General features: G+C 29.0%; 1 protein-coding gene across 1 annotated transcript; it reads left to right on the forward strand.

The window, feature by feature from the left end:
* Positions 1-4,839: 4,839 nt before the first annotated feature.
* LOC107607381 (uncharacterized) lies at positions 4,840-18,016 on the forward strand. Its single transcript, XM_016309344.3, has 6 exons — positions 4,840-6,543; positions 7,946-8,001; positions 8,092-8,322; positions 9,028-9,319; positions 16,409-16,605; positions 17,093-18,016. The coding sequence occupies exons 1-6, from the start codon at positions 4,840-4,842 to the stop codon at positions 17,244-17,246; spliced, it is 2,634 nt and encodes an 877-aa protein (XP_016164830.3). The 3' UTR covers positions 17,247-18,016.
* The last annotated feature ends 4,225 nt before the right edge of the window (positions 18,017-22,241 follow it).

Below are 22,241 nucleotides of genomic sequence, written 5' to 3' on the forward strand. Positions count from 1 at the left end.
GGGTTTATCAGTGACGTCGACCACAATATAGTCAATGCTTAATGTCCTTGATTCGTGCCCTTTCCAAAGGTGGTGTATAGGGAGATAAATCCAAGAGGTTCGATTGGTGTGTCCCCCAGCCCGAAGAGGTTGTCTGGGTAAGCCTATAGATCTTTTTCTTCAAGCCTGAGTTTGTTAAAAGTGGGCTTAAACAATATGTCCACTGAACTCTCTTGATCCGCCAAAGTTCTATAGAAATTTGCATTGGTAAGGATTATTGTTATTACCATTAGATCATCATGGCCAGGTGTCACTCCTTGAGCATCTTCTTTGATGAATGAGATAGTTGTTAAATCGGGAGTTTTGTTATCTTCCCCGATTTGGTACACCTCTTTAAGATGTATTTTTCGTGACGATTTTGAGATTCCTCCTCCAGCAAACCCTCCATTAATCATGTGTATGTGTTGTTTAGGAGTTTGTGAGGGCATTCTTGTCGACCCCCATCTTCATCTTTCTTCTTTTTCCTCTGGTCGACCGACCCCTCAGCTAAGTATTTGTCTAGCCAACCTTCTCTGACCAACTTTTCTATGACATTCTTTAAATCGTAACAGTCATTAGCAGAATGTCCATAAAGCTTATGATACTCGCAGTATGTCTGGCTTCTTGCCTTTTGTGTTTGATTGGAAGAAGAGGTGGAAGCTTTTTAGTGTGACATATCTCCCTGTAGACGTCTACAAGATAGACTCGGAGTGGGGTGTAATTATGACACATTCGAGGTTTTTTCGAGTTGTACTCTTCTTTTTTCTTAGCTTCTTTCTCCTTTTCCCAAGGTGGGTAGAGCAGATTGGGCCTCAAGAGAGGCTCTCTAAGTCGGAAATTTTCCTCCACGTTGATGTATTTTTCTGCCTGCTCTTGCACTTTGTACAAGGAAGCTGGGTGTCGCTTGGATATGGATTGAGAGAATGATCCTTCTTTAAGGCCATTAAATAATCCTATTATCACTACTTCAGTAAGCAAGTTTTGTATTTTCATGCACGCTTTGTTGAATCTCTCCATATAGTCTTGGAGTGTCTCTCCGAATTCTTGTTTAACCCCTAGCTAGCTTGGAGCATGCTTCACTTTATCTTTCTTAATTGAAAACCCGGAAAGGAACTTCCTTGATAGGTCATCAAAGCAAGTTATCAAACCACTTCATCGCGGCTTTAGTCAAATTTGTCGGAAAGGCTTTGCAATGAGTCACATCAGAGGCATTGGATAGGTACATCCGACTCTTTAAATTACTGAGGTGGTGTCTCAGATCAGTTGTTCCGTCTAGAGATCCATGTCGGGAGTTTTGAAATTTCTAGGAACATTAGCTCGCATGATCTCTTCAACAAATGGATCTTCTCCTCCTAGAGGATTTTCCTTTGATCTGCCTAATTACTTCATCTTCGGAGATCAACCTCCAACTTTAAAAGCTTTTCCTCTAGCTCTTTTAGTCATCATATCTCCCTTCGCAATTCTTGCTCCGCTTGTCATTGTCGTTCAGCTCCTAGTTCGAGTTGTTCTAGTCATCCACAGTGGCCGTGAACTAACCTTAGTATTTCAGTTGGATGGGGTGGTTCTTCGTCCTCGGGTGGGTGAACCTCTAAATAGATCTACCATGGTTGAAGGGTATCTCGATGTTTCTTCCCCGTGGGGACATTCGTTCTTTCTCCAAGTGGAGGTAATGCTAGCATCATGTCATCATGTTGATGCTCTGGTCATGACTCAAATGTCATGTGATCATCTTCATATTGATTGTCCGCCATTATCAAGGGCTGAACGATGCCAATGTTCTGAGGATTACCTGAAACGGTGATTTGAGCCTGAACATAAGTTCCAGACTCTTTGTGAGGTAGCGTCCGACCTGTGCTAGTGTCGGCGTGCTGCCATCCGAGTTCCTCATCAGGAGGTGGGGAGTCGTACCTACAAGAGACTTTGATGCTTAAGTTATCAAGGGCTTTAGGTAGGTTTTAGTAGATTGAGACCGGAATATAGCTAAAGGTGTCAGTGTATTTATAATAGAATAGATAACCACCTTTTATAGTAGTTCTACCTTTTATCTTGGGAGTTTGTTGACATCTACCTTCTAGAAGAGGTAGAGATAGTAGGAGAGACTCTGTAAGTTAGTTATTTATTTGGATAAGTGGAACTGAACCTCCCTAGTCGCGTCTGACCTCCTAATAGGCCAGGCAGGTAGAAGTGGCTACCCTTTTTCGGGTAGGCCTTCTTCGTTGCTGGGCCTAACTTTATATTTTTGGGTCAGAATACGGTGATGCTAGGTAACCAAAGAATAATTACAATATATAAATGTCACATAAAAATTCTCATTCTCTTTATAAGCAAGTGACATACACTTCCTTATTATTCACCCTCCTTATCACCCACCTTTTTTAGTGTTTGGAGTCACTAATGTTCTTTCCCAAATCAATTTCAATTTTTCCCAAATGAAATCCTTTACATTCCTCAATTTAATTATTACCCATTAAAATACAATTTCTCTACAGAAATTATAGAGATTAAATTAAAAAATTTTAACAACTTTTACTATACAACTCATATTTTACATATAGACTATTATAAAATAAAAAATAAAATATAAAATATAAACAAAAATTAAAAAATAAATTTTAAAAAATAATTATTAACTCGTCATATTAAAATCAATAAATAAGCATACATATTAATATTAAATAAAAAATATTAAAATAATTAAAATCATGACCCATTAGTTCACATATGAGATCATTTGAAGAATACAATAAGATGCATAGTTTAAAATTTGATAATATTAATTGTAAAAATTTATTAATTATAGAAATCATATGTATGAAATTATGAATATTATGAGTACAAAATTATGGATGTTGTTAATATAAAATTATGCATGTTATGTGTTGAATTTATTGATGTTATGAGAAAATTTATCGATTAAATAAATTAATTTAAGATTTTGAAATTTTTTCAAATGCAATTATGATAAAATTTAAAAACATGTGATAACTTGTTATTTACTTATGCAATAACTAAAAAATGATATGTGTATAGATGTAATATGTAATAAACATGAATTTAATTTTTAAATGTTAATTGTACGTAATGGATGTTTTGTATATGAACTTATGAATGTTATGTGTATGAACTTAGTTACTACAGTATAAGTATAACTGCACAAAAAATTACGCACAAAAAAATTTAATCAGTTTATTACCATAACTCATCAAAGCTAGTGTGGTTTTTCATATTCTCGGAAATTGGTTGACTGACAACAACCTCGTCGGGTGAGTCCGTCTGTTGTTTAAATTATTCTTCAACTCCTTCCAACATAGATACCGTATTAAGGTCAAATTCAAATGTCATACTATTTGCAATGATAACAGCGATTTTTTGTAAATTTCCTTGGCCAATCCCAATTGTGTTTGTGATTGAACTAGAGTTGTGATTTTTGGCTTGAGGAAGTAAACGACCTTCATGATCCTTCTAACAATGAAAAACCTAAAATACAAAACTTTCACATTTGCCAATTCCTGCAATGATAATAAATGAATTAAAGGAAATAAAAATTAATTACAATTAAAATCATTTAATGTGTATTATTATTACCGCTTTTTATTGTTATTTGTCCTTATTGTTTCTTAAATATAACATTCAAATTATAAAAGGAAATATTAAGTAGTGATTATAAGAACACCTAATACTTAGGCATATGATATTAATTAATATCATTAATAAGTGTGGCTGATAAGAATATGATAAGTGGATTGATAGGAGAGATAAAAATTTAAAATATTATTAAGTTATATAAATAAAATAAATTATGAAAAGTTTTGGCTAGTTATAGCTGAAAATTTGTTGTTACAAATTTCTTTCATATACACACGTGACTACAAAGACTTTGAAGTTTGATGTCTCTATAATCTCTATAAGCAAACATCTAATCCTAAAACCATGGTTGCCTACCTTAGGTTAACAATCCAAAATTGTGAGGAAGAAAAAACAAAGAAAACCATTAATGCATATCTAACTGAAGCCACGTCGTCAATATGTTCATGTCTTTTTCGTCTTCGTCTTCCTTAATTACTTTTCAATTTTACATCCAACCTAAAACCTTCATTCTTAACCCTTTCTACTCAAACCTCACATACACCTCTCCCTTTTTTTTCCTTGTCATCAACTTCTTCCCTTCATTATATCGTCAAGCCCATTCTCATTCCCTCATTGTTTTCAATTTTAATTTAGAATCTTTTATTGTTTATTTTCTTATATTTGTGCTCTTCTCTCTATTTGTTTAATGTAAGTACCTATTATCAATTTCTGTGGTGCATTTTTTTTTTCAGAGATGAATATCAATTTCCATTTTTCTTTAGACAAATGCATGCCATGTCTTACCCATTATTTATTCCAAGGTTTTTGGATTACAACATGAAAATCTATAATGAATAATTGTTTATCGGAAAGGAGTTTTGTTGAATAAAATTTTCTCTTTTTTCCATACGTAATCCACATTTCCTAGTTTTTTTTCATCTTTTTTGACTAAATCAAAGTCAAATTTGCAATACAATAAAGGTAAGTATGAACCCTAGTTTATTGATATGGTTAAAAATTATTACCATTTCAATATATTAGATTTTATAAATCATGATTGCGTCAATGCTTATTGATTATAATTTCATATATAAAGAATTACTACATGATGCTACTATGAATGTTGGGGATATAGATTTTAATTTTCTTTTGACTTATGATGTTTCTAAATTTGTGGCAGTTATAACATTGTCGCATATGGAAATGTAATTTTCCTCTACGTGAAGTAACGTAGGGCCTCCAACTTGTGATTACATGGAAAAGGAGGGGCCAAAAGAATCGAAGGAAATAAATCCTCATGCATTTGAAAAGTTAGAAGAAAACACATTCTCGATCAATAATGAAGGTCAAGTGAAAGAATCAAAGAATAATCTGGAATTTACAGATGATGATGATGATGAAGATGTTGGTGGTAATAATGCTTTTGATTTAAACATTGAACAAGAAGAAGATATATCAGACAAGATATATAACTCTCAAAACGAAGACCAATACGTGGAATCAAGGAAATCAGAGAGTCAAAATTTTGTTCATTATGAACTTGATTATGACAACAAACAAGTTGATGTATTTCCCATTCAGAAGGTTTATAATCAAGATCAAAAACCAAAGGAGTCAGAAGCTCAAATTATTGGTCATGATAACCGTGAAGAGTTTGACAATGAAGTAGATTCATTAAAAAAGATAAATGAGGTCATAGATATAAAATCCAATGTTCACCATGAGGAAGATGCAAGTAGTTCAACGAGATATGAAACTCAATTCAATGTTGATAATGGAACAGAGTATTTTGGTACCCAATATATTGGATTTTATAATGCAGATGAAGAAAACAAAAGTATAGAATCGACGTGGAATGCGGAAACGAATAACTTGATGATTGTTAACGATGAAATTGAGTATGTTGGTGCTCAACAAAACGGATTCTATAAATCCAAGGAACAAAGCAGAAGTATAGAATCAACATCAAACGAAAACAATGATGTGAAGTTTGAAAACATTGAAATTCAACTCATTGTTGATGGAACAAAGTATTTTGGTGCTCAACATAACGAATTCCATAAATCCAAGAAAGAAACTGAAAGTACAGAGTCAACGTCAAACGAGAACAGCAACGATGTGAATCTGGCAAATGAAAAGGCAAAAGTTTGTAGAACAGCGACCACGGTCAGCAACAACCATAGAAACACATCTTCTACTAATGTTTACGATGTAAACTACTCAGAGGAACAACCAAGCATGGTTGAAAAGGCTGTAGCACTTAGAAACTTTGTTAGACAGAAAAGCATGGTAGTAGTGTCCTCTATGTTGCGTCATCTTTCCAGAAAATCCGAGGAAAAAGTAGTAGTAGCTAGTAACTTCGACGATAACGTTAAAGATAGTGAATCTAAGAAGGACATTTGTGACAATGATGCAAAAGAAAACAATGATCAAAAAATTGATTTAGTAATCAAAGGTCCACTAGAACCATTAGCCATAAAAGGAAGGGTAATATTGTACACAAAGCTAGGATGCCCTGAAAGCAGAGAGGTTAGACTATTTTTGAACAGTAAAAGGCTTAGATATATTGAAATTAACATTGATGTGTATACTAGTAGAAAGAAGGAATTGGAGAAACGTAGTGGATCTAACTCTGTTCCTAAGGTATTTTTCAATGAAATTCTTATAGGAGGATTAAGTGAATTAAAGGCTTTAGAAGAGTCTGGAGAGCTTGGTGATAAGATTGACTATCTTATTAGTGACACACCTTCCTTTCAAGCACCGTTACCACCGTTTTCTGGAGAGGATGATCCATCTTGCAGTGGGTCGATTGATGAATTGGCTCTGATTGTTTGCAATATGAAAAAATCTATTGTTGTGAAGGATCGGTTTTGCAAAATGAGGAGATTCACTAACTGTTTTGTTGGTTTCGAAGCTGTGGACTTCTTATCACAAGATCAATATTTGGAAAGGAAAGAGGTGAGTCATGCCTTATGTCTTAAGCATGATCTAATGGTAATATGGTAAAATTAGCTTTCTGGCTAGCTATTAACTAATGATTTTCTATGTTATCTCATAATTTAAAATTTTAATTTGGTGCCAATCATGGAAAACACCCAAAATTTTGTTTCATTTAATAATAATAATAATAATAAGAATAATAAATGGGTTTAATTTTTCATGCAGGTAAAAAGAATTTTAATTGTAGTTCTTGACTTCCTTATCATGAATGCTATTTATCAACATTCAACATCCAACTAATAGTATCTAGAAAATTTCCTTTTTATGATATTATTTATTAGATTATTTAACCTTTTGTTTCCTTTGTCTTGCTTTGATTTTTTTTTTTAAGAAAAAGTATTTACTTATTATGGCTTATTTGCTTATTATACCTTATTTTATTAATCTTTTTTAAAAAAATCTTACACACTCATGTCTTGATTTTCTTTCTATCGAAAATATAAAGTATAATCTAGTGTTTGGTAATGTTAACCAAATAATAATCTAAAGTTAACCTTCATAATTTCACGCGTGTAAAATTTATAATTACATGCTTATTATATCTGAAACTACTTAATTATTTTAGTAGTAATTAAAGAATATAAAATAAAAATATTTAAAACAAAATAAGATAACTTTATGCTGTTTTGAATTGATTTTTCATTGTCTCCTAAATATTTTTGTTTTGTGACATAACTTGATTAGTTGATTATTGCGTATTTCCTTCCTTTCGTTAATTTCTGCAAACTAATCTTATTGCGTGTGTCTATAGTGTTCTTTGTTATATAGTTTTCCTCTTAAGTATTTTGTCCTTTAAATTATAGCAATGGTTTTCAAAGTTGATTTTTATAGTCATGAATTTCATGAGTTATTTTAGGACTATTTTTAGTTTAATGAATAAATAAAGCAAATTATTTTTACATAATATAAATAAAAAATTTAGTTTCCTTGATATTTCCTTATATCCTACATATTGACAAACATTTTTAGCATGTCCTTTCGTGGCGAGTAATTAAACAAGCGTTAGAATTTCTAATCTTCTAAATCTCAAGCAATTTATCCTCTTACTTTCAGTACTTGTGAGTAGTGACAATGCATTATTAGTTGTTAAATTAACACATTTAAACTCAATACCGCATATGAAATTTATGTTCTTGTATTAATATCAATTCTATTAGTGGATAATTTTCTTTCTTACGTTTAATTAGTTCTTGTATGATATTTAAATAATATAATTCTTTTCTACAAATTGGTTCTTAAATTTGAAATAATAATGTTGTCAAACATATCATCAATATAATGCTCAATAAAAGTAAGATATGAATACACCATAGTTACATAAGATTGCCATTGTCTTTCTAATATTTATCTGATGGTATAGGCTGTAGAGTTTGGTCGAAAGCTCGCTAGAAAACTATTTTTTCGCCATGTTCTTGAGTGAGTTTCATTATTATATTAGGTGTTTTCAGTTTCCAATGCTTCTTTTCATTACATATTTGACTATTCTAACTTGCTTAATTTATGTAGTGAGCATGTATTTGAGGATAGTAACCACTTATACCGATTTCTAGATGATGATCCAATCGTGGCATCATGCCAAAACATTCTGAGAGGAATAATTACTACGAGGCCTAAGCCTATTGCAGAAATTGCATCCAGATTAAGGTTTCTTTGTTATGCAATCTTTGAAGCTTATGCATCTGAAGATGGACGCCATGTTGATTATAGAAGCATACATGGTAGTGAGGAATTTGCAAGGTTTGGCATTATCTAATTTTTCCTTAAACAAAAAACTTTTCAATTAAGTTGGATTTTTCTAATTTAAGAGAAACTAATTTTAACAGAGTATTTTAGAAATATAACTTTTGATACTTATGAAAAGTAAATTCATTTAAAATTTAAATTTGAATTAGAATTGATAGATATAAATAAAACTGGCCTCACTTTAGAGAAATAATATCATCTTAATAGAAAATCAATAAAATTTTATCACATATATAATTATCTTGATGAAATAATTAAAAATAATATAAAATTCATCAAATTGAATTCAGCTGAAGTGATGACAGTTCTCATATTTAACTTTTAATCACTATTTATGAAATTTCATAAATACTAATATATTATTTTGTGAGACTTAAAATAAAATTGAAATGAAATCTAACATGAGAGAGTTGCTATAAAAGAGCTATTAATCTTTTTCACTAACTTTATTTATTAACGTAGGAATAAATGTGTGATAGGCCATGGCACATATTTACATTCAGCACATTTCTTTTTTCCTACATCACTTGATCTTTGAAAAAATAGTAGCAAATTAATCATGATTTTTGGCAAAAAAATAACAAATATGTGCTATAAAAGAATAACAATCTGTATTATTAATCACTTAACTAAAACATCCGTACACATTTCCATTTTAGTAAAATTTTCATCATCCTTTTAATATAACTTTTATTTCAGGTATCTAAGAATAGTAGAAGAGCTTCAAAGAGTTGAATTATGGGATTTGTCCAGAGAAGAAAAGCTTTCTTTTTTCATTAATCTTTACAATATGATGTCCATCCATGCAATTTTAGTATGGGGTCACCCAGATGGAACACTAGAGAAAAGAAAATTTTTTGCAGATTTTAGATATGTTATTGGTGGAAATACCTACACACTTTTAGCTATTCAGAATGGTATTTTGAGGGGAAATCAACGACCGCCATATAATCTTATGAAGACATTTAGTGCAAAAGATAAACGATTGAAGGTAAATTCTCATCTCTACTCCAACATAAGTGTTTGCGTGCGTATTATGTTCGTAAGTCTCATTGTGATATATTATTAGATATTTAGAGTATCAACATGAGTAGATGTTAATAGATCTCTGTCGGGGTAAGTACATGCCCTTCATCCTACCTCAATTATAAATTTGTCATCTCCTATCTCTAACTTTACTTCTATCATATCTTCCTATTTCATCTAAAAATTTGATAAAGTATATCTTTTATCTTTAATTTTTTTATAAATTTTTATTATTTAATTTATTTTAATTTTATCCTTAACACTTTTAATAGATTTTAGCTCTCTCTCTCTCTCTCTCTCTCTCATTATTGAACTCACCGTACCTCACCCCACTGCATCTTACCCCACCATCATCAACATCAACATACAACAACAACCAACCCTCCTCTTTTTATCTCAAATCACCTTACTGACATGCCAATTCTGTCTTGTTATTTGGCATGCTATGTCTTTCTCTTTTTCTCTTTTTTATCTCTTCCTTCTCCCAAATCATTGCCTCTTTTCCATCCTCTCTTATTACCATAACCATATGCCACCTCGATCACACATTCAACTCTAACCTTAGTCTGAAATCAACAATAATAACATGAACAAGCACACCAACAATCGAGAAAGAGAGAAATTAAAGAGAAGGAAGAACAAATCTAAAGAAAACCAAAAGAGAGAGTTCCAAAAAAGAAAAAGAAGAAAAGAGACGGTGCCAAAGAGATAGTTTGATATTTTTATACAAGTGATATTGTTGTGTTAGTTTTATGAAATAGTTTTGATTTAGTGTATTATGGACTTAAATATAATAAAGATAGTTTTGATAAATAAGTAATTTGGATAAATCGTATGAAAATTTTGATAGTTATATGGGTTAAGGAGAGAGTACAAAGGCTAGTGGGGTTTGATATGTTTGTTAGTTAGTTACAATGAATTCTATGATAGCCTATTTATAGGCTTCATAAGTTGATTCTAGATCATTCCAAATCTTAGATATTTCTACATATTAACTTAAATATTTCTAGATACTAATCTTAGATATTTCAAGTATTTGATTTATTTACTTAACTTCAAGACTTTTCCATCATAATATCTAGATATTTTATTTTTATGAAACAAAATCATGAAAATTCTAGAAAGTTCTACAAATGTGTAGCATCGTTAATACTCCTCCTTGATGTACATTTGTGTAACTCCAAGCATCTCTCAACAGAGTTCAAACTTTGATCTTGGTAGTGCCTTAGTGAAGATGTTTGTCAGTTGCTCATCTGTGTTGCAATATTCGATCTTTATCTTTTTCTCCCATACCAACAAATATCAATCCTCAAAGCATCAACAATCCAATCCTATCTTCATTCCCTCAATCCAATCTTTGCCTCCTAAACCTGAAATCACTTAACAAACATATCAAGGCATCTAATGGAATCAAGGTGAATTAAATTTAGCTATTTTAAGACCTAAAAAGCATGTTTTCACTCTTAAGCCCAATTAAAGGAGAATAACAAAAACCATGCTATTTCATTGGATACATAGAAAAAAAAAGTTGACAAAATCCTCTAAATTCAACATAAGATAAACCCTAAAAATGGGATTTATCAGTCAACTAACCTAAGTTTTCACGATACATTATATTTTAATTACGAGAAACCAAAATCATATCTTGACCGATTCCTCCCTAAGCTTGGAACCCCTCAAGTATCCACCGTTAACAAATATCCACAGCCCCAAAATTCAAGCTCAAGCTTCCAAATTTTCCAATTTGCCTCCACTATCACCAGATTATTTCCAAATACGTAATTTAATCTAAATTTTTATATAACAACACTAGAATTATCTTAGAGTACACAAATTTAGTAATTTGACAAGGGTTAAAGTTTTCTTACCATTATCCACGAGTCAAATGGATAAAATATAGTGATTACCTACCACTAGAGTTCACCTAAACCATCAAAACCCCCCAAAACCCTCAATATCCAAAACCCAAAAATCACGATTTGAAGAGGGGAGAAATGGACTTGAAATCAGAATCTCCTTACCAAATTGTTCGGTAGGTTTTGTAGAGAATTCTGAGACGAACGCGTGGCCGCTGACGGCTCGTCAAGCGGAGCTTCTGATCGAAAGTTATGTGAAATTGAATTTGTGATGAGGGTTTTAGGTTTCTTCCGTGTTCTTCCCCCCTTTCCCAGCGTGATTTCTTGTGTTTGAGAAGCAAATAAGCTGAAGCTCATGAATATTAATGAATTGGGTTGGGCCTTGGGCCCATAATGGGTTCAGTTTGCTCGGTTCAGTCCATTCGCTCCAATTTTGGGCCAAAACCTTTTAAATTAGTGTCAAAATTCATATTTTAATTATTTTTACTTCATTAAACTATAAAATTAAATTTTTTAATTTTTTTATTAATAATTAATTTATGGACTAATTATTCACTAATTACTCGAGATTTACATAAAAGTTTTCATTTGAAAATGTCAGTCCTCATAATTATCTTTTGACAATATGCGCACAAAAGTATTAATGGTTGAGATAGTCATAGTTATGGGAAAAAAAAAATTTTTTTGAGTGGGTTATAATGTGGTGGATCTGTATAGATGATAGGTTAGGAAGAAAGATTCTATGCCTAATAACGTAGTTCCGATGCCACTGTTAGTTTTATGAAATAGTTTGATGTTGGTTTTGTGTATTATGGACTTGAATATTGTAGCAAGGATAATTTTGATGAATAAGTAATTTGGATAAATAGTTTGAGAAATTTGATAGTTATATTATTGATGGGTTAAGGAGAGAGTACAAAGGTTAGTGGGATTTGATATGTTTGTTAATTAGTTACAATAAACTCCATGATGGCCTATTTATAGGCTCCATAAGTTGATTCAAGATAATTCTAAATCTTAGATATTTTTAGATATTAACCTAGATATTTTTAGATACTAATCTTAGATATTTCTAATAATTGATTTATTTACTTAACTTTTAGACTTCTCTATCATAATATCTAGATATTTATTTTTATGAAATAAGATCATAAAAATTTTAAAAAGTTCTATAGCACTATTAATATGTTGGTGTAATGGTAAAGTATGATGATAAGAGATGACACAATGATAAAGTGTGGGATGAGGGTGGTGCAGTAGCAATGTGGTGGGGTGAGGGTGGTGCGACAAAATTGTAGTGGTGGTGGTGGGGTGGGGCAGTCATGGAATGAGGGTTAGAGAGGTGACGAGAAAGAAAAGGGATGATAATAATGATCATATTGTATATAAAGGAGGGGTAAAACTAAAAAAATAGTTGACTATATGTTTGACCATCAAAAATTTAAAAATAGGGGAAATAATTGAACTTTATTGAAAATGCTAGAAATAAAATCAAAACACTAAATATTATCATGTTTTTAAAATTTATAGAAAACATTAAGCACAAAAAATAGAGTTTATTTTATAAATTTTAATAGAGAAAGTAAATTTCTATATATATTAGAGGTATGAATGGAAAAATTATTTTTGAGATGAGAAGCTATATAAGATTATAACTAGAAAACCAATGGTATGAAATATATTAACAAAGTTTTGTATGTTTGATAATTGATATACACATACTCTCTCTTAAGAAGATATGATAATTTAAAAATTAGTAGAAATTTGATGAATATTCAATGGTTGAAACTTGATTATCGTCTTTGTCTCCATTTGCTAGTGGTGTATGTAACTCTCAATTTATAGAGCCTAAGTGTGTTTCTATTTTAGTCCTTACGGCTGGTATATCTCAATGATTACTCCTCTTGACATAATTTTTTGGGAAATGACCAAATTTATTAGTTTGTTCCGTTTTATGATTGGCTAGCCAACCTATTTATTTTTTTCAATTATAATAAACATTAAAACTTTAAATTCAATAAATTTATTCCAAAATCTATGATTCATTATTTTGTTCTCTTAATACACTTTTCTACATATTTTTTCTCTATAAAAAGGAGACGACGTGCTAGGACAATCCACCCACCAAATCCCATGGATTATGTTATACAAGTTTGGACTAGTTAATATTTGTTATCAACGGTGTTACCAGTTATTTAGTAGAACATAATTTAAAACTCTAATAACTATATTAATAATAATAAAGTCTTATGGCATTAGATCAATTATATGGATTAAATAATAATATTGTACTTTTTTATATATCACGTTTACAATAAAACTATTTACATATAGATTTTTTTTTTTTTCATTATTTTGTGTATGGTTTTTTTATATCTTTTTCTCTCTTTTATTACTTGTCTATCTTTTCAACAATATACTATTCTAACTTTTTCTCTTATATCCTCATTCTTCATTCTGTCCACACATATTTAGCTGCTCTTCTATCTAAGGATCCTTATCTCTTTGATAATAATTTATGCTCATGCTCATTCTTGTTGTCTAACTCTTCCCTCTCTATAATATAACTTGTTTAATGATAGTGCGATAAAATTTACTCTTAATTTTTGAAGGTATTTTTTGTTATAAAATAACCAACGCACTTCCTTAACTAGATCATGAATCCTGTAGTTTACATCTTCAATTTTTCTATTATCTTCTATAATACGTCAACAAGAATCTTAAGGTAGAGTGTTTTTTTCAAATTTCACTTTTGTTTTAGTGCTTCTCCTTCAAGTCTCGTGCTAGAGTTAAATCCCACACACACGTGTGTATATATATAAATCATTTATTTCTAAAGATTCTCTCCACAAATCTTGCTTTTTATTTAAATTTTTTATTTATTTTTTCATAAGAATAATGTCATCGGCAAAAGATTTGTAGGGTTTGTTTGGCTGAGTTTTTAAAAAAAGATCTTTTTTTGAGTTTTTAAAAAAAAATCTTTTTTTGAGTTATCTTTTTTTAAAAGATCTTATGGAGAAGTAAAAGTAATTTTATGTTTGGATATCTCATGTAAAAAGATCTTTTTATCTATCAATTATGTTTGGATATAACAATATAAAAGTATTTTTTTGTTTATTTATTACACGAAAAAAAAATCTTTTAAAAAAAGATGTAAATTGCAGCTTCTCAAAAAAGATCTTTTTTTAATTTTTCTAATCTTTTTATTTTTACTACTAAAAATTTACCAAATATGCTAAAAAATAAAAAAGATCTTTTTTTATTTTTTAACAGAATAATAGCACCTAAACAAACACTTAATATGGTATGAGTTTTTAGATATATTAAATAATCACTTTAAAAACGAACGTGAAAAGATAAGTTTAGAGATGCCTTTTAATGTAGTAGTTTTGCACTAATTTATTAAAAAATTAAAATATTTAGATAATTTTTTATTTAAGTAATTAATTTTTTAATAAATTCAAAACGTACAGAGACATTTATTTTTAAAAAGAATCTATAACTTATTTAAAAGATATCAAATCTATTGCCACCTCTTGCTAGCTTTTTGTCTTTTAAAACACTACGTGGCTCTTTATCGATTAGAGAGTCCTAAGTTAGTTACGGATCGTAGTCAAATCAAACACTTTTATAATGCTAAAAACTACTGATGGACTGAATTTTTTTTCTCACTTTTTTCTCATTCTCTCTTATGCATTCATACATCATCACTTCTACATGCATACATCACATGTGACATGTATTTGAGTTCCTACAATTATGCTTTATACATATATACATCACATGTTGCATGTAACTCTAACTAATGCTTTGGTTTTGAATTTAAAGTAGTTAATAAAATTTGATTACATTGAGTAGCTCAATAGCATACATAACACCTTTTAATTAAGGTAAAATTCTAGCTCATTTTTCTTTCATTTTCTTCCTTTGATATTGTATTCTCATTCAACTACGTATCTTCTTTTGATGCTTCCTATTGACATGTAATGTTTCTGGTAATTCCTATCACGTGCCTTCAATTACTCTACTTTATTTCTTAGTTTGAATTCAAAGTAGTAGGTAATAGGTGGTGTGTTATTAGTCATTTCACGACACTTTATATTAGACTTTTAATTAATATATCTACCTAAAAGCATTTTGTTGGGTAGTATTAAGCGAATTTGTTTTACTATAAAATGGGTGATATTTAATTGCTTCATGATCTCATACAACCTTGAATCCTCACAAAATCGTGCATCTTTCTGGAGGTTATTCAAGAACATGCAAAAAAAATATATGGCACTTATGAAAAAAATTACTCAACACATTTAGATTAACTATTTACAAAGTTAAATCTTAAATAATAATTTATTAAAGAGACTGAATTAAACGTTAATAGTTAAAATAAATATATGGCACTTATAAATAAATCTAAATATATTTATATATCATGTTTATATGCTATCATGTTTATATGCACGGATGCTACTCGCGCATTGCACGGGTTTTAAACTTGTTATGCACTAAATTAAGGGTGATAATAGAATGGGCAGATTGAATATGTTAATATCTACCGATCTACATTTATTTGCTCCATTATTCAATGGTGTTTAATTTTATTTGTTGTCATAAATCTATATTTGTGGATATTTAATAGACTTATATCTATCTCGGCTTATTAGAACGTGAGAATTTTTTATAACATTCTTTCTGTCTGGAAAATAATATATGACCTATAAAAATAAATAATAAAATATTAAAAGATTGTGTAAATCCTAATATAATTAAAGTCACCATGTTATTTATCAAAAAAAAAAAAAAGTCACCACGTTATAAATTTTAAGTGATATTAAAAAAATTTAAATTCATCAAATTAAATTTACGAAATTCAAAAATCTTTTTGAAATATCTATTCGTATATGTTCTTGGAGGGTACAAAATGGGTATGGAATATAGCAACCATTACCCATACCCACCCCACATATAAATACTTATTATTAGGTATCATCTGGATACACTTCAGAACCTAGTCAAGGATTGAAAAATTGATCCTATTCAAGACGGTTCATTCAGATGGGGTCAGCTCAATTACAATCTATTTTAATTTCACTTATCATTCTTTTATTATAATCATGGTCTTAAGTGAGTGGAAGCATATTCTATTTTATAAGAATAATGAAGTTACTTCCTTACCTTGAGCCTCCCATTTATCTTTTCAGGTATCCCTTCCTTACCCTGAGCCTCTCATACATTTCGCTTTAGTATTTGGTAGTCGGTCAGGGCCTGCTCTTCGGTGTTATTCTGTTGGAGACATTGACCAAGAATTAGTGGACGCTGCCCGTAGTTTCTTGAAAAGTGGGGGTCTGTCGATTGATTATTCCGCCAAAGTTGCATATGCCAGCAAGATCCTTAAATGGTAAGTTTTATATTTATGGGATTGTGAATATGAAAAAATGCACTTTAACTTAATGGGATTTTAAATGAACTTTTAATTTGTGTTATAATTCTACTTTTCTCACTAGGAGAAAGTGTAGTCTGTATTTTATAAAACATGGCAATACATATATGCTCACTCTTTGACTAGTGGACGATGAATGGAAATTAATGAGAGCAATAGAATAACTATTCTTTGAAAATTTTTGTAATTGATTTACATGACATCGAAAAAAAACACAGAAAATCATCTTTAAGAAAATTTTTGTAATGAATTAATAGGTCTTACGGATATAAATAATACCAAGTTGGGTAAACTACATACTAAAACAATACTTAAAAATTTATAAATTTATGGTAGAATTCTTAATTAAATAACGCACGTATGAAATATATAGTTGATAAAAGTATCATGCAACCAACTAATGTTTTATTAAGAATTTTGAAAATTCTTGTTGATATATACTCAGGTTTAGTGTAGATTTTGGCAAGAATGAGGTGGAGGTATTGAAGCATGTGTCGAACTACCTAGACCCAAATGAATCAGAAGTATTGTTGGATTTGCTTGCCACATGTGAGTTGAAAATAATATATCAACCTTATGACTGGGGCTTGAACTTCTAATATATGGTATGCAATTGTTGTTACGCAGACTATATTAGACAATTTAGCATTAAGTATTCGATATCATAGTTAAGTTAATTTTTCTGCAATTATTTATTGATAGTATATTCAACCTTGTTTGCCGTGAGAACTTACACGAATACGAGCAGTGAAATTTTCCAAAGTCATATCTTAGGATGCTTGTTATATACCATGTTGAAAAACATTGCCATCAAGGGAGAACCATCTATCGTCCACAAAAGATTAAGAATATTAACAGTTTAGTTCGTAAAATACTATATTTCATAAAATTATATTATATGATTAATGCATTAAAAAATTAGTCTCTTAAAGATTATCATTATATTGAAAAATCAGCCCATAAATGATAAATGTGTTCAAATTTGTGTCATCTAAAATGAGAAATGTATTATTTATCTCTCTGACATAATTTGTCCCCCTTTTAAGCAAAATCTTTTTATCTTTTGAATTAGTTGGTGGCCTATCATTGTGTTTTTTTTGCATGCATTTACGTTATTGATCGTTTGTCTCATATGGGACTTGAATTCGAATTAGCGAATTTTCAATACACATCTAAGTGAACTTTTAGTAATAATAAAGGTAAAGTATGGTAACGTTAGAGTAAATTACAAAGTTAACTTTAACGTTTAAATCGTCTTATTTTAATATCTAAATTTTTAAAATTATCTTAATATTATATTATCATTAGTGATTTATTAACAGAATTGATGATAGAACAATGTTGAGACAATTTTAAAATGTCTTAAAAAAAAATTACCAAATTAAATAAAATAAAAATAAATTTTTAATCACATATAAATAAATTACTCTTAATTACATTATTTTAATCTTAAATAAATTTATTTTTTAGTTTTATCCTTAATTCCATTATTTTAATTCCATTATTTTTATTCTAAGTAAATTTATTATTGATTAAGAGTAAAATTAAAAAAATTAAGTGAATAATTATCTATCGTAAAAAAAATTGATATTATTAAAGGATAAAATTAAAAATTATTTTAAAGTTAAAAATAAAATTTAATTAAATTAAACATCAAAAAAATTCAGTATATTAGACAAAAAAATATATAATTTATGTTTTATTGTATATGTATCAAATCTTTTTTTTTTCAGAAGTTTACCCATTAGACATTCTATAAATATAAGTAAAAATCTTGAATTCTTAATATAATTCATTTTGTTAAAATTTATTTTTATTTTACTTAATTTGATAATTTATTTAAGAATAATGTATAATTTTTATCTCCAATATTTTAATCTTATTTAAATTCATAATTTTTTAAATTTATTTTAATATTATTTTATTATAAATTTTATTAATAGATCACTAACAGTAAAATAATATTGAGATGCTATTAAAATATTAAATATTTAAATAGGATAATTTAAATATTAAAAACAATTTTAAAATTTTTTTAAAAACTTGAATAAAAATGCTACTTTACTCTAATAAGAATAATAATAAAACTGGATTGTGAACTTTTAGTTCCATATAACATTCATTTGATCGTTACTAATATATATATATATATATATATATATATATATATATATATATATATATATATATATATATATATATAAAGGAAATTTTGAAAAATTACGAGAGCATAAAGTGATACAATGGATGTAGTAATTTTTTTTCTCGACACAAGATGATATTTATTTCTACCCCATTTTTAAAAGCCGAACTAAGCTGGTCGGTTAATCTAAAAAAAATCAAGAATCAACGTTAAGTTCGGGGTTGGGTTTAGGAATGTCAATATTTTTCACGCAACGGGATTCTCCTACTAGTGAATGCCTCGAACAAGGCTTTGAAAGTGGGGAATAATACTCGTATAAACTAGATGAAAACGATTTTAATAAAAATACAAAAAATATATTTTTTTAATAATGTGTATATGTCTCATATTATGATTGGACATTTTTAATAAATTATTTAATAATTTATTTTTTAATAAATAAGAATAAAATCGGTTTATTATAGCATCAATAATAAACTTAATTGTCTGTATTATAATTATTAGATCCGGTTTGATCCGATTGATTTACACAATCTGAATCGAATTATCTTTAAATTTTTTTGATAAAAAGACAAATATATCTTTAACATTTTATTTTGCGGACATTTAAATTTCTAATAATTTACAAATACAATTTAAGTCCTTAGAAAAAAAAATTCTAACCCTAATCCCTTGTCTCTGTCGAAGCCTAAATTCAAGTCCAATCTCTCACTAATCTATCAAGTTGTTAAAAAAATCTAGCCCTAGCATCTCCTTCCTTTCTCTTTTCTCACTGAAACTCGAGTTCTCATTTTCTTGCTCACTGGCTCAATTTCAAGCTCTCTCTCTCGTCTCCGGTCAAGCACTCAAGGTCCTTGTCGCTCTCCGCATTATCAGTCGTCACCATCTTGTCAGTCGTCACCGTCTTAGACTCAGTCGGGCTTAGACGACTTTCCTGAGCTCGTTGTTACCGGCAGAAGAAGCAACTTATCACACCTCGAGTTTTTGAAAAATTAAATAATGAGTTATTCATAATTTATTATTTTATTTAAAAAAAATTATTTTTTTTAAAAGTAATTAAATTAAATTTTATAATAATTTAAGTTTAAAATCTATTAAAATTTTAAAATAATTTTTATTAATATGAGATATTTTAAAAAAAATAAAAATTATTATTATTATTATTATTATTATTATTATTATTATTATTATTATTATTATTATTATTATTATTTAGTTTCATTTTATTATTATCGTTACTATACTATAATATGGAGTAAAGTATCGTTTTTGTTCCCAACGTTTGGGATAAGTTCTAAAGTTGTCACTAACGTTTCAATCGTCCTATTTAAGTCCCTAATATTTTAAAATTGATTCAATAATGTTCTCCTGCTGTTAGGGATCCGTTAACAAAATTGACAGCGGGTCAAAATTGAGACGATTTTGAAACGTTAGGGACTTAAATAGGACAAAATGTTGGGACAAAAATGATACATAGAAATAAATTTTAATTTTATCCTTCAATAATATCCATTTTTTACTATACATAGTATTCAATTATTTTTCAATCACATCTAAATAAATTACACTTAATCATATTACTTTTATTTTAAATAATTTTTTTTATAATTTAACTCTTAAAGATTTTTAGTTATCATGAAATTTTTGTAGAATGACTAGTATATAAACTTGCAGAAAAGAAAAAAATAATATATATACAATAAAATATAAATTATACCTTTTGTCTCTAATGTATCAAAATTATTTCAAATTATAAAAAATAAATTTATTTAACATGAAGAGAGAGTACCTGGAAACGACGGCAGAAAAGTTTAGGTTAGGTTTTTCACAAGAAGAAGATCAAGAGTAGAAAGAAAGAGCAAAAAGAAGAGAGAGTATTGAAAACGACGGCAGAAAGCTTAGGATAGGTTTTTCACAAGATAATAAAAGGGGGTAATAGGGAAATAATGAAAAATTACTATGGGCAAAAAGAGAAAAAAATTTTCATTAAAAATTCCGTGTCCACCTTCTTATTTTCGTGTCCATCAGTGTCCTTCATTTAGAAGTGGGCACAAAAATAAAAAAAAGTGTTTCAGAGACACTGTGTCCACTATCCATGTCTCTCTATTCAAACACGTTTTACATATGTATTGTCGATGTGTTTGTGTCCTGTCCACCATAAACAAACGCAGCCCTAGTGAACACCTCGAACAGGACTTTGAAAGTGGGGAATAATACTCGTATAAACTAGATGGAAACGACTTTAATAAAAATACAAAACATATATATTTTTTAATGACGTGTATATGTGTCATATTAAGATTGGACATCTTTATTAAATTACTTAATAATTTATTTTTTAATAAAGTAGAATAAAATCGGTTTATTATAGCATCAATAATAAACCCAATTGTCTGTATTATAATTATTAGATCCGATTTGATCCGATCGATTTACACAATCTGAACCGAATTATCTTTAAATTTTTTGATAAAAAGACAAATATATCCTTAACTTTTTATTTTGCGGACATTTAAATTCCTAATAATTTACAAATATAATTAAGTCCATAGAAAATAAAATTCTAACCCTAACCCCTTGTCTCTGTCCAAGCCCAAATCCAAGTCCAATCTCTCACTAATCTATCAAGCTGTTAAAAAAATCTAACCCTAACATCTCCTTCCTCTCTTTTTTCTCACTGAAACTCGAGCTCTCATCTCTTTGTTCACTGGCTCAATTTCAAGCTCTCTCCCTCTCTCGTCTCCGGTCAAGCACTCAAGGTCCTCGTCGCTCTCCGCGTCATCAGTCGTCACCATCTTGTCAGTCGTCACCGTCTTGGACTCAGTCGCGCTTGGACGCCTTCCCTAAGCTCGTTGTTACCGGCAGAAGAAGCAACTTATCACACCTCGAATTTTTGAAAAATTAAATAATGAGTTATTCGTAATTTATTATTTTATTTAAAAAAATTATTTTTTTAAAAGTAATTAAATTAAATTTTATAATACTTTAAGTTTAAAATCTATTAAAATTTTAAAATAATTTTTATTAATATGAGATATTTTGAAAATAAAAATTATTATTATTATTATTATTATTATTATTATTATTTAGTTTCATTTTATTATTATCGTTATTATACTATAATATGGAGTAAAGTATCATTTTTATCCCCAACGTTTGGGATAAGTTCTAAAATTGTCCCTAACGTTTCAATCATCCTATTTAAGTCCCTAACGTTTCAAAATTGATTCAATAATGTTCTCCTGCTGTTAGGGATCCGTTAACAAAATTGACGGCGGGAGAAAATTGAGACTATTTTAAAACGTTAAGGACTTAAACAGGACGAAAATGTTGGGACAAAAATGATACATAGAAATAAATTTTAATTTTATCCTTCAATATTATCAATTTTTTACTATACATAGTATTCAATTATTTTTCAATCACATCAAAATAAATTACACTTAATCAT

Source organism: Arachis ipaensis, chromosome B7 (assembly GCF_059453495.1).
Source record: "Arachis ipaensis isolate K30076 ecotype BB chromosome B7, ASM5945349v1, whole genome shotgun sequence".
Taxonomy (NCBI): Eukaryota; Viridiplantae; Streptophyta; class Magnoliopsida; order Fabales; family Fabaceae; genus Arachis; species Arachis ipaensis.